The sequence below is a fragment of the Artibeus jamaicensis genome, unplaced genomic scaffold, assembly GCF_021234435.1.
Source record: "Artibeus jamaicensis isolate MK-2021 breed Jamaican fruit bat unplaced genomic scaffold, CSHL_Jam_final scaffold_916, whole genome shotgun sequence".
Taxonomy (NCBI): Eukaryota; Metazoa; Chordata; class Mammalia; order Chiroptera; family Phyllostomidae; genus Artibeus; species Artibeus jamaicensis.
The window spans coordinates 53898280-53912482 of record NW_026522059.1 but is presented as its reverse complement, the minus strand read 5'-3'; the positions used below and the strand labels follow the sequence as shown (position 1 = coordinate 53912482).

The window sequence follows — 14203 nt, the reverse complement described above, 5'->3', positions numbered from 1 at the left end:
ACACAGACTGACAGTGAAGGGGAAAAAAGTATCCCATGCAATAGAAATGTAAAAAAATCTGGGGTAGCAATACTTATATTTGACAAAATAGACTTCAAAAGAAAGGCCATAAGACACAAAGGTCACTACCCAACACTAAAGGGATTGAGCCACCAAGAGGATATAACCCTTGTAAGCATATATGCACTCAACACAGGAGCATCTACATATTGGGTTAACCAAAAAGTCCATTTAGTTTTTTCTGTAAAATAAAAGACACATTTCATTTTCACCAATCTTCACTGATTTGGATATTTTGTCTGCTCTCCCCTATGTGGTGTAACATTGATTGTTCTCAGTTAATGTCTCAATTTGATTGCTACCATCTTCAACTGGTCTACCTGACCCTGGAGCATCACCCAGTAAGAAATCTCTAGCACAAAACTTCACGCATCACTTTTGACACGTTTGATCAGTCAACAGCACCTTCTCCATACCCTACACAAATCTTTTTCTGTTTCAGTTGCATTTTTACCTTTCTTGAAAGGTAATTTTGGTGCATAATACACCAAAAATGTTGCATATTTTCTTCCATCTTCAATATTAAAATGGATGCACAAAAATTCACCAGTTTTGAAGTTCTTTTTAAATGCATGCTAATATGAGAGCTGTCCCAATGCAATCTAACAAAATTGTTTCGAATGAAGTTAAAGACAATTAAGCACTACTAGCACCATCTTATGGAAAACAACTAACTATTTGGCCAAACCTATATATAATGAAAATCTTGGTGGGCATTAAGGGAAATGTTGACAGCAGTACAGTCATAGTCGGAATTTTAACATCCTATCATTATCAACGAATTGATCTTCCAGACCAAAAAAATCAACAGGGCAACAGTGACCTTAAATGATACACTGGGTCAGATAAATTTAATTGATATTTACAGGACATTTCATCCCAAAGCAGCAGAATATACATTCTTCTCAAATCCACATGGAGCATTCTCACAGATCCCATGTTAGGACACAAAATACATCTTAACAAATTCAAGAAGATTAAAGTCATACGAAGCATCTTCTCAAATCAAAATGGCATGAAATTAGAAATGAACTACAACAGAAAAAAACCTCAACAATATTCAAACAAATGAAGACTAAATAATGTTATTAATTAAACAATTAATAACAAGGAAGAAAACAAAAATTACCTGAAACAAATGAAAATGCACACAAAACAACCCAACATCTCTAAGACACAGCAAAAGCAGTCCTGAGAGGGACATGCACAGGATTACAGGCCTACATCATGAAGCAAGAAAAATCTCAAACAATCCGAGCTAACACCTAAGAAAACTAAAAAAGAAAGACCAATGAAACCAAGAGCTGGTTCTTTGAAAAAATAAACAAGAGAGACAAACCTTTAACTAGATTCTTCAAAAAAAAAAAAAAGAGAGAGAGAGAGAGAAGACCCAAATAAATAAAACCAGAAATGAAGAAGTACCAATAACATCACAGAAATACAAAGGATTGTGAGAAAATACTATGAACAACTATATGCCAACAAATTGGACAACCTGGGAAAAATGGATAAATTCCATTTTTAGAAAGTCTTCCAAACTGAATCAGTAAGAATAAAAAACCTGAATAGACCAATTATAAGTAATGAAATTGAAGCAGTAATCATCCCGGCAAACAAAAGTCCTGTACGAAATGGCTTCATAGGCAAATTTCACCAAATATTCAAAGAAGAACTAAAATCTATCCTCAAACTCTAACAAAATATTCATGAAGAGGGAAGACTTCCAGGCTCTTTTTACGAGACCAACATTATCCTAATTCCTAAACCAGATAAAGACACTACAAAGAAAGAAAATTATAGACCAATATTCCGATGAACATAGATGTAAAAATCTCCAACAAAGTATTAGCAGACCAAATCCAGCAATACATTAAAAGATCATACAGTCCTGGCTCCTGTGGCTCAGTGGATTTAGCGCTGGCCTGAAAACCAAAAGGTTGCAGGTTTGATTCCAGTCAGGACACATGCCTGGATCGTGGGCTAGGTCCCCAGCTGGGGGAGTGCAAGAGGCAACCAATCAATGTTTCCCTCAATATTGACATTTCTCTCCTTCTTTCTTCCTCCCTCCTCCCTCTCTGAAAATAAATAAATAAAATTTCTTTAAAAAATCATACACCAGGATCAAGTGGGATTAATTCTGGGAATGAAAGATTTGTACAATATTTGTAAATCAACAGATGTAATACATCACATAAACAAAATGAAGGATATAAATGACATGATCATAAATAGATGCAGAGAGAGCATTTGATAAAATCCAGCACTAATTTATGATAAAAAACTCTCAGAAAAGTGGAAAGAGAAGAATCATACCTCAATATAATAAAGGACACATATGACAAACCAACAGCCAATATCAAACTCAATGGGCAAAAACTAAAAGCATTTCCCTTTATATAAGCAACAAGACAGGACTGTCTGCTTTCACCACTTTATTCATCATAGTACTGGAAGTTCTAACTACTAAAATCAGACAAGAAGAAATAAAAAGCATTCAAATTGGAAAGGAAGAAATAAAATTGTCATTATTCATAGATGACATATTGTACATAGAAAACTCTAAAGACTCCATCAAAAATCTATTAGATCTTACAACTTCAGCAAAGTAGCAGTATACAAAATAAATATGCAGAAATCAGTTGCATTTTTGTACACCAATAATGAACTATAAGAAAGAGATATTAAGGGACTTCCGCCAAGATGGAGGCATAGGTGGAAGCACTGTGCCTTCCCACACAACCAAGTTTAAAAACAATAAAGTTTTAGCAACGAAAATGCAGCCAAACCACAGAAAATTGAACTACATGGAAGTTTGACAACAACGAACCCTTCAGCCAAAGGGTAAAGAGGGGCAGAGCCAGCAGCAGAGCGGGGTCGGGCAGGAAAGATACACAGGACTGACCCAGGCATGCAACCCAGGCACGCCGGCAGCCTTAGGCGGATCCCGCCTAAGTTGTGGAGTAACTAGTGGGTGGACCCATTGAGGGTTGACCACAGTCACACATTCGTGCACAGATAAACTAGCGAAGGAGCAAGCAGTGAGACAGACCGTGCAGGCCCCAGTGGCAGAAAGTGGCAGAGGGGACCGCCATTGTCCCTCTCTGACCCGACCCCACATACAGCGTCACAAACCAGCAACCTGGGTGGCCTCTCTGTTACCCGCCCCCACATACAGCATCACAAACCAGCGACCTGGGTGGCCCCACCCTGGTGAACACCTCCTCGTACGTAACAGGTGCGAACAGATCAAAACATGGCTCAAGAACAACTCAGGGCCCCAGAGCCAATAAATCTAAATGATGAAGAAATAGCCAAACTTTCGGATGCACTGGTGATCAGGATGCTCACAGAACTGGTTGATTATAGTCACAAATTAGAGGAACATATGAAGGCTAAACTAATTCAAATGAATGGAAATGCACAGGAAACCAATAGTTATGGAAAGGAAACTGGGACTCAAATCAAAGGAGTGGACCAGAAGGAGGAAAAATACAACCAAACAGAAAAGGATGAAGAAACAAGAATTCAAAAAATGAGGAGAGGCTTAGGAATCTCCAGGACATCTTTAAAGGTTCCAACATCCGAATTATAGGGGTACCAGAAGGGGAAGAGGAGCAGCAACAAGTGGAAAGCTTATTTGAACAAATAATAAAGGAGAATTTCCCCAATCTGGCAAAGGAAATAGACTTCCAGGAAATCCAGGAAGCTCAGAGTCCCAAAGAAGGTGGTCCCAAGGAGGAACACACCAAGGAGCACATCACAATTATATTAGCCAAGATTAAAATGAAGGAGAGAATTCTAGAAACAGCAAGAGAAAAGAGGACATTCACCTACAAAGGAGTTCCCATCAGATTGTCAGCAGACTTTTCAAAAGAGACCTTAGAGGCAAGAAGGGGCTGGAAAGAAGTATTCCAAGTCATGAAATCCAAAGAACTACATCCAAGATTGCTCTATCCAGCAAACCTTTCATTTAGAATGGAAGGGCATATAAAGTGCTTCTCAGATAAGGTCAAATTCAAGGAGTTCATTATCACCAAGCCCTTATTATATGAAATGTTAAAGGGGCTTATCTAAGAAAAAGAAGATAAAATATATGAACAGTGAAAGGAGAGCAAACTCACAGTTATTAAGAACCACACCTAAAACAAAAGCAAACTAAACAGACACCTAAAACAGGAGCAGAGCCAAAGAAATGGAGATCACATGGAGGGTTAGCAACAGGGGGGTAAGAGGAAGGTGGGGGGAGGTACAGTGGGGAGAAAATAGACAGGGGGAGGGCAAGAGTAGTGTGGGAAATAAAGAAGCTAAAGAACTTATGACACATGGACATAAACTAAAGGATGGGAATGTGGGGGGATGGGTGTGCAGAGTAAAGGAGAATGAAGGGTGGGGGAATGAGACAACTGTAATGGCATAATCAATAAAATATATTATGAAAAACTTTTTCTTTGTACTTTAGCATTTTTCTTTGCAACTTACCATCTCTCTTCCTCCAAACACTATACTCGAATGTTAACTTTTCAGACACCTAATATAGGGATATATATTGTTCTGGTATTGTCCTAAGTTCTGGTATTAAGGAATATAGGGAGCATAAGATGGCTTTCAAAATATTTAGAAAAAGCAAGCACATAAATTATTTTTCTCAGATGTTTTCTGGTGCTATCACTCTTCTTCAAAAACATTTTGCCCACCAAAATAGATGAATTAACCAACTTACTTTTACAACTTATTGAACTCAATCTTCCAGAATGGTGGATATACTAAATGTAAAATTTATTAAAGAGTTCTGTATTTTTTCTGTTTTTCTACTATAAGTCATTTAACCTAGAGGTTGAAGTTTGGTTGATACCAAAATAGTTGTCAATTCCCCTGTTCTCCAATATATGCTCTTATTCACCCATTGTAAAAGAATTTTTAAGCTAAAAATATGTTACCAAAGTAAAGACGACTTCAGGATGTTTTCCAGAAGAGGGCTGTATCCAAGCTCTGGCCAGTGGGATTTAACCAGAGGTTTTGTGTCAAGCTTTCCTGAATCTTCCTTAGGAAAAGCTGACTCCTTATTGATCTCAATTTGGATTGTGAAGATGCCTATTTCACTCTAGAGATGAGAGCTAAACAGGGGGAAGCCATGGGCTCTCCGATGTTGCAGAGCAGAGGTAGCAATGAGCCCTGCAATCCCTGAGTGAAAAAGATAAACTTCACCCCATTCAAGCAACTGTGATTTGGGGTTCCTATCAATGGAACCAAAACCAATCTTAATACTGCAACTCTGTTACTTGGGGTATCTGAAAAATAAAAAACACGTTTTTATGTTTTTGTCCTCTGAAATTCTTGAGTGACTATCACAGAAGATGATCCTAATAGATTTTCCTAAGTTCTGGTATTTTAAGGAATGGTTTAATAACAAGCCAAACTATATAGTCCTGAACAAAAATTGAAGTAAACTTCTGGTATATAAATCACAAACTGAATTTCAGGCCTGCAGTATATCAGGTAAATAAGTTAACAAAACAAAATACTGTACCATTTAGGTTTTTAAATTTTTTATTTTAAGAAAATACATAGCCGAGAATCATTTTATCTACGCTGTCGTTGATGTAACTTTGAAAATCTAAATAAGCTTATTGACTTCTGAATCTTTTATATTAACTTGTGTTTAATTTTCACATTACTGTTCTTATGACATATACTCACTGAACAATTTTTCAACATCATTTAAAATGAAAGACAAAGGTCTACATCTATGAAATAAGTAAATGTGTATTAGTAAGAATTAAAACATTTTTGTCAATAAAAATAGTGGCTTGTTCGTGAATTGTCTATCAGAGTTGAGAAAATTCAGTTAAATTTTTGTTTCAATTTGCCAGCAAATACTGTACTACTTAGAAGTCATTCATCAGTCTTAAACCTTAAACTCACATTCCACACCTTAACTTCCTTGAGTTGGAGGCTTACCATCTTAACACGGGATAGCAGGGCTTCCTTGAGGTTACTGATGAAGAGGGGGCACCTGCCTGCTCACTAGCTACTGTTCTAACCTTGACTGAGCAGGCCTGCAAATAAATCCCATACCACTTACCCATTCATTCTGACTTGCAAAAATGACAAGACCTGGATGAAAATATCATAAAAAAATCAGCTAGAAAAACTCTTTTTTTTTAAAGTTAGTCTTTTTCTTTCTTGATTCTTTTTAAAACAATTTTATTTATTTTTTGAGAGAGGGGAAGGGAGGAAAATGTCAATGTGTGAGAAATACATCATACAGCTATCAGCTGCCTCCTGCATGCCCCCAACTAGGGATCTGACCCACAACACAGGCAGGTGCTGGGGCAGGGAACTGAACCAGTGACCTTTCAGTTTGCAGGCCAATCCACTGAGCCACACTAGGCAGGGCTAGAAATATGTTATATTTCTAAATGTTATAATCTTCCTTTGGCAGACCACCAGGGAGTTTGTATATTTGATAGAATCCACACAATTTGAGTTCCTCTATGCAGTCCCTGCTTATTGCATTTTTGTTTTAATTTCAGATAAAAGTGAAAAAAAAAGATATGATTACACCAAATACATTTTTTAAAAGGCATCTGGAGAATTACAAAGAAAATGTAATGAGAAATATGTATGTTTCATTCCCTTTTCCGGTATTCTCTTATAACTCTGCTTTCTTGGAAGAGAATTCATGAACTGTAATATTTGAGCAGATTCTCATCTGTAGGCTTTAGGATTTTCTTATCTGCCATGTTCACCACCCATCCAGGAGCAAGACCAAAGAAAATCTGCCTTGGATCCTTTCGAGTACTAAGCATCTTGAAGAGTTCATCTTTAGTGATATCAGGTAAAATATAACCATACTTCTTGGCAAGTTCAAGTCTTGCTTCAGGAAATTTGGCAGGATCCGCCAGGTAACCCCGATTCTTTGCATCAGTATAATATGGGACCAAGGCTTCAGGTGGAAGCATTCTTTTTGGAATGGGTTGTCCCCGCAGGAAGAATGGAACAGGTTTGCATAGAATTTCTAAAAAAAAATAAAATAAAAAACCAACAAATATTGGCTATAGATATATATATATACATATATATGTATATGATGTTCTTTAATAATTGTCTTTTAATTATTTTTTAAATATTACCAAGATCAGAACTTAATTCTAATAACTTGTTTTAATTAAATAGGCTTGTCTTAAGTAAGAAAATGGAAATGCTTCATTTTTGAAAGTTTGTAACTTAAAAGTCTAAGTCACTCCTCAGTTACCAATGAATAATGAATATTCTATGCATAGGTAACATCATATTTAAGCCTTGTGTTTAAAATTGAAAACTAAACCTCTTTATGTCATACTGGTTAAAGTATATTAAAAAAAAGATGGAGCCTCAACAGCCAAACCACTAGTAAGAAATCCTAAGTGCCTGAACAGAAAACCAAAGGGCCTGAACTGCAAGTCAACGAACAATGAGGACTTGTAAAATCCTTATGGCAGCCAGGACCACACAAAGAAGAAAAGAAAATGACTGCAGAACAAGCTTACCCAGGCTTCTTGGATCATAGAAAGCTGTAGTAACAACACCGCCATTTTTTTCAATTGCAGCAATAGCTAGTTCTGAAGCCAACTGTACTTCAATATTAACTTTTGCCTTAAAGGTGTCAGCACCCTGTAATATGTTAAAACAAAGTCTGTTATTAGATAGCTTGAATAAAAGTAAATTATGGCAACCTTCCTTTTTACAGTGTTTTCTCTTCCAAAATACCCACAATGTAACAGTCATTCCTATTTTTTCTAATTTTATTTTTTTAGTCATTCCTACTTTAAATACCTCTGCTGTGACATCCTATCAAATAATATCAAATTTTTTACATTTTTTTAGACGTCTTGTTTTACCAATTTTCATTCCTGTAATCTGGGATGACTATCTTTTCATTTGATGTCTTTAGTAGACCTCACTATAACTGCCCACTCCCAGTACTTCACTAATTGTAGACTGTATAATTCTCCTAACAACTCTATGACTGAATTACTGCTAAACCAATGTCACTGATGGGGACACTGAAGTAAGAGATTAAGGAAACTGCCCCAGACCACAAAGCTAGGTTTCTAATCCAGGGAGTTTAGTCACAAGCATCTATATCCTTAACTACCCTATGCTGTATGATATAGACAAAAACTTAACTTTCTCATCCCTAAATAAGCTAGAGGCCAAGAGATGATTAAAGAGGGGGATGAGTGGGTTAGAACCAGGGAAAGAACAAAAGATCTGACAACCCCATCTGAGTGTTAGAGTCCCTCTAGGGAAAAAAGTAGAAAAACATAAATTTACTTTGCATTCACTATTGATTTTATTATAGCCTCTAAACTGGTAATAATAAACATAATGATGATGAATGTCTACCTTTCCTGAGAACAGTCAACACTAAAACAATGCAGTACTAAACTTTAAAGTTGTTTTTGGTCACTTTAATTAGGATGTACATGCTATATTTTACTTTATTTTTATTATTTTTTAAATTCTCATCTCAGGGTATGTTAATTTCAGAAAGAGAGAGAAAGGTGGGGAGAAGGTGAGGGAGTGGGGGAGAAATAGAGAAACACTGATTTGAGTGAGAAACATCAATTGGTTGCCTCTCATATGCATCCCAATTGGGAATCAAATCTGTAACCCAGTATGTGCCCTGACTGGGAATCAAACTCACAAACTTGTGGGTTGTAGAGGACAATGCTCCAAACTGAGCCACCCAGCCAGGGCTATTTTACTTTAATTTCAAAACATTCTAACAAAAATAAAAAGATGGTGGCCAACAGCATTCCTTTAGTGGTTACAAAAATATTTTATTAATTTGGTATGGCTGAAATAAGCTGGCTCCTAATCAAGTTCCTTTTCTTAATTATAAAATTCTAATGTATCTCAAAATGTTCCACCAATTTCAAGACACATCTTCTCACAATTTTTTCCATTTATAATTCCAGCCTGCATTTGTATAATCAATGGCAACTCTGACTCAACAAAATAACATTTTATCATATTATCTGTGATTTTTAATTATCATGCCATAGTTGCCTAATCGTTTTTCTATCCTTGGGCAATGGAGTTAGTTCCATTATTTTCAGTATTATGAAAAGGATTTTTAGGAATATCTTTGTATCAGCTAGGTTTCTTTTGTTTTTCCTTTAGTACACACATTCCCAAATTAGTATTTTTGTGCTGAAGGATAAATATAATGTTAATAATCACTTTTTATTGCAAATCTGAAATCCAGAAAAGGTCAACCTATTTACAAAGCTATAAATGATATGTAACAATACTTCTGAAGCCATGGTGCTGATGTTTTTCACTATTATTTCAGCTAGAATAGACACACACTTAAAAGCTGTTGAGATGTGCTCCTTAATGGCCGATGAGGTCATGGATTTTTCCACAGCTTAATTACATAAATATCTCCTTATATACCCAGAGTAAATACTGAGGCTTAATTGTGTATTTAGTATTCTCTTTTCAAATCATTTTATTTGGAATACTTTTATCCATAAGGTTTATTTTTTGAAAGGAATCTTAAAACGTTTTTCCATAAACACATGTTTCCCTCCAGTGCACACAGCTGTATTATTGACATACAAGAAACAGGAATAGTTGATTAACAATGAACAAGTTTATTTGCTTTTGAAACTCCAGGCCAACTGATAAAAAACAGAAAATTTCTTTACTGCAATTGGAATTGGATTTGATTTTTTCCTCTCTTCCATAAATATTAGCTCAGTGATTGCCAATAAAGGAAATATAGCAATGAATCAAAGTACCTGCACTCAACTTACATAATAGTGAGGAGGACAATAAAAACTAAATACATTGCATGGTAATAAATGTTAGTTCATATAAAAGCTTACCCAGTTCAAAGAAAAATACTTTGGACAGGGTAAGGCAGACAAAGTAGGGGTGGGGATGAGGTGAGATGTATGAGTGCTCCGTCATAAAAAATATCAAAAGGTGACATGTGATCAGAGAACCAGAGAAAGTGATGGAGCCAGGTGGATGGATACAGAGAAGAGCATTCCAGGACCATGGATGAGAGGCCCCATAATAAAAGAATGCTGGCTTTCTAAAACACAATTTAGAGTACACAATTGAGTGTAACTCACTACTCAATCACATAATGATTGTGACAACTTAAAAGGGATAAAAATCAAAGACGGCAAAGTGATGATTATATGAAAATCAGAAATATCTTTCTATGTAACTCCAAAAAAAATCTAGAGACTTACCTCTTCTACTAACTGGACACCATAATCCCTTTTAAGTGGCTGAACGGTCACACCTCTTCCATTGATGAGTTGGGTTAAGTCAATAGGTTGAGTGGGGTCAACTCGACCCAAATCAATAAGATACTGCAGTCTGTTGAGACTCAAAGGCTGATACTGGCGTCTGAAGCTACAAGAAAGTAACAGTGGAAAAACCCAGTCAGAAAGATAAGAAACTTAACCTTTCTGTAAGTTCTCCAAATCAACTCAAAGCTTTGTTCTGTGATTTTTTTCCTCCATCAATTTAGATGTTTTAACAAAATAAAACCCTCCTGAATATAATAAAAACATGTGATACTGCTTGTTTTTTTGTAAAATAATTTACCTCTCTAAGCATTTATTTCACTCATTTACACAAATAAGTTTGTGAAAAATTACTGGGTGACAAAATGGGCCAGAATTTTATATATGTTTTGCTAAGCCTTTGAAGAACTATGAGAGCAGGCACTATTATCTCCATTATGCAGGTCTGAGTGCAATGTCTGGGGTTTTCTTCCTATTAATTCAGGCTAAATTTCATTACCGAAAATAATTCAGAGAAACAATAACAAAAGTTGGTTTCAAAGTGAATTTAAATTTGTACCAAGCTATTTTTTTAGGTTTTTCTCAGTGAAATTAGAGACTTTTACTTTAAAAACCAAAAGCAGCCTTACCTATGTCCTTCATTAAACCCGTATTTGGGGATTCGGATGTAAAATGGGGTCTGGCCTCCCTCGAAGCCCAGTCGGGGCCGGGTGCCCCTCTGCCGTTCTCCTTTATGGCCTCTGCCACATTTTCTACCTCTTCTCCGACCTCTTCGTCGTCTTTCCTACAAAGAAAGTTTTATGATCTACTAATGTATTTTTTTAAAACTGTATTTTACCTTTTCACTGTATATATTTTATGCCATTTATTCATCCAACCAAACCATACTAGCTAAAACTACTATGTGCCCTGCACAGTTCTAGGTGTTCTCATGTCTACACACTGAATCAGTATCTCTCTCTGCCTCTGAAGATGTAGTCGATTCTTGCAAAGTCCAAGTTGTGTTTCAAAGGCAACGAATAAGGATTCTATGACAGGCTTGCACTGAAAAATGCTAGAATTAAACATCCACAACAAACAATGATACAGAATATTCGAGAAAATTTATTTTGCGATTAATTGTAAATATGTATTTGTTACGTATATTATTTTATTTAAAGATTAACTTGAGAAAATACTTTTACTTCCTGTGGCCTCACAAAAAAAAATACTGATTTTTTTAAAATTACAGTATGTCAACTCTTCAGAGCTGTATTCAGTGATTTTTCAAGACATCTAACGTAGCAAATCAACTCAAATCTTTCCCATGAAGACAAAGATACATTAGAAAAGCACTTCATTTTAAATCCAACTTTGAATGAGGCGATCATTTTGTCGTTTTTGCGACTTCGAAACTCTAATGAACTATACTTTTAAATGGAAACCTTATTAAGAATCGGAACCACATGAGAAGCTTATCCTCTCTGCAATGAGGTGTTGCAACCCCACGCTCAACCGAACACCCTTCAGGAAAGGAGTCCTCCAGCACGACCTTAAGGCCGCTCTCAGGGCCCCCGTCCCCCAGCGCTTCCCGCACCGCCACCAGCGATTTACCAATTTCCTGGAACCTGGATTCGGCTTTAGGTTGGCCAGACTCACACGGGGCAGGGCCCGGATTAAATCCAGAGCCTTGGCCCCACCACCTTGGAGAGAACCACCCATGACATGCACCGCCAAAAACCTTCACCAGCACCCTTCCCACTCCCGCGCCCACTGGGTCCCGAGACACTGCTTTACGGACTCGGCCCCGCCTCTGTCGTACTGCAGCGTCCGCTGCGTCCGCAGCGCCCTCTCCCCGGCGGCTCGCTGGGATGCTGACGTCTGGCTATTCTTTTTGACCACGTGATCCTTTCTTGAGCGTTCGTTCTTTGACGTGGGGCTGTCTGCACGCTTACGTACAATGTTTTCTTACTCCGTGCATTGAGAATGCTGCTCCGTAGGGAATCTTTGAGTCTGTGTGTCGCATGGTAGTCCTTTTGACGCAGTGTCTTCTCTAATCTCAATGTGGAGCCTGGAAGAAAATAATGCGCTAAATTAAAATATTGGCTTTGCGCTTGGGTAATCACTTGTGGCAAAATAAAATAATACTCGATGTGTATAAGTAAGTATGGACACCAGTTGTATTTTTCAAATATTTTAACAATTTTTTTCAAGGAGGTAAATAGGTATTTTTCAAATAACTATTTTAACAATTTTTTTCAAGGGTCCAACTATTAAAATTCTTCCCTAGTAATAACTTGTGAATAAGATTAAAGTACGCATTTTCATCCGTGTGCGTGTATATTGCCTTAGTCGAGTCATTGGGATACTAACTTCACTTACTATTAGTAATGATAGGAACTGGGCTTGTTAAGTGTCCAACGCTGTGTTAAGTCAGTCTTACTTGATTTATCTAACTAAAGAACAATTGGTAGAGGTAGATACTACCTTTTTATAGATGGAGACAGCAAGCTTAGAAAAGTCGGTCAGGTAGCTTGACCAAGGTCTCACAACAATCAGCAAAGCCAGGATTCAAACTTACACTGCGTCCTATTGTAAAGCTAGTTATTTTTTATAATATAAAAATTGAGTATATGCAGCAAAAAATATCCAACTCTAAAAATGTCAGTTCCTTAATTTTGCCTCAGTTGAGGCTAATATAGAAGACCTTCCTTTTTTCTTTTTATTGTTCTTTTTATATTTTACCATTTTTCTGGGAATTTTTTCCTGCTGATTCCTATTAGCGATCACAAATAGTAAGTGAGAAATTTTTGGAGGGCAATTTGATAGAAGAAACATCCAAACCTGTAGAGAATTTTTATGAGTTTGTCTGAGCCCAACTGACAGCAATTGCTGGGAAGCAAAATCTCAACAGATTGAGAAAATGCTCCAGAGAATGGCAGTTTTACAGTTTATTTTATATATATTAAAATCAAAGGGAAAGACATAAGGAGGGACATGAAGTTCATTGGTGGCAGTTAGGGAGGTGGGAGAAAGTAGAGTGGGGAGAGGGAATCTCTGAGACTGAAGAAAGAGTAAAATGCAGTGACACTTCTTTTATATTGGTAGGTATAGGTGACTTAACATATCAACATTTACAGCACAGAGAGATGGTATTCCAGGAACAAGATAACAGTGAGAGGTTCTGTAGTCTTGGGCTCTGGTGCATGGGTGTGCCCTGAGTAGTCTTTAGATTCTCTGACATTCCCAGGGTATGTTATCTTAGATGCAAAAAGACAATAGACTGGCATATCTAAGGTAAAGACTGGCCTTTGTCAAGGAAGCTGGCACAGGACCCACTGACCGGCCATGACTCACTTTTAATTTAGTTTGGGCATGAAAATTCCTTTGCAGTTACTTTCAGTCTCTGAGTTTATAAGGCCCACATGCAGCCTGCCCTGAGCTTCTCAGGTTTAGTAGGTGGCCCCTTTTTTTGTCCACAGCAGCTACTTCTATGCTTAACTATAGCTTTCTGAAGTTATTTTAAGTCAAGTATAAAAAACTAGAGAAAGTAAAGGTTGCTTTCATTTCCATAGTTAAGCAATATTTATGAGCAAGACACTGAACTTGTTACTGAAGTCAAATAGGATCTTTATCCCAGTTTGTTTGAAATCTAGTATGGGAGACTTTCCAAAATTGAATATTCTTTTAAAGTTAAAAAATAATGTAGACTTCTTGTAGACCTAATAGTACAAATACAAAAAAGTCTCTAAAAAACAAATATAAGTTCTATAAAACAATAGGAAGATAAGGTCTAGACCAGGGGTGACAAGCTCATTTTCACTGGGAGCCACATCAGCTGACGTGGACCC

General features: G+C 36.8%; 1 protein-coding gene across 1 annotated transcript; it reads right to left on the bottom strand.

The window, feature by feature from the left end:
• Positions 1 to 5589: 5589 nt before the first annotated feature.
• On the bottom strand, positions 5590 to 12155 carry MRPL15 (mitochondrial ribosomal protein L15). Its single transcript, XM_037144197.2, has 5 exons — positions 11967 to 12155; positions 11003 to 11157; positions 10314 to 10479; positions 7590 to 7713; positions 5590 to 7078 (listed from the first exon to the last, which is right to left on the bottom strand). Exons 1-5 carry the CDS (start codon positions 12072 to 12074, stop codon positions 6741 to 6743), a joined length of 891 nt encoding a protein of 296 aa, XP_037000092.2. The 5' UTR covers positions 12075 to 12155; the 3' UTR covers positions 5590 to 6740.
• Between the last annotated feature and the right edge of the window lie 2048 nt (positions 12156 to 14203).

Bases quoted from the DNA above. Each gene is read 5' to 3' on its own strand.
- MRPL15 (XM_037144197.2), bottom strand. From the start codon at position 12,074: ATGGGTGGTTCTCTCCAAGGTGGTGGGGCCAAGGCTCTGGATTTAATC. The intron at 10,480-11,002 runs GTAAGGCTGCTT...ACTTTCTTGTAG, and splicing joins GGGTTTAATGAAGGACATAG to CTTCAGACGCCAGTATCAGC. The intron at 7,079-7,589 runs GTAAGCTTGTTC...ATTTTTTTTTAG, and splicing joins CTATGATCCAAGAAGCCTGG to AAATTCTATGCAAACCTGTT.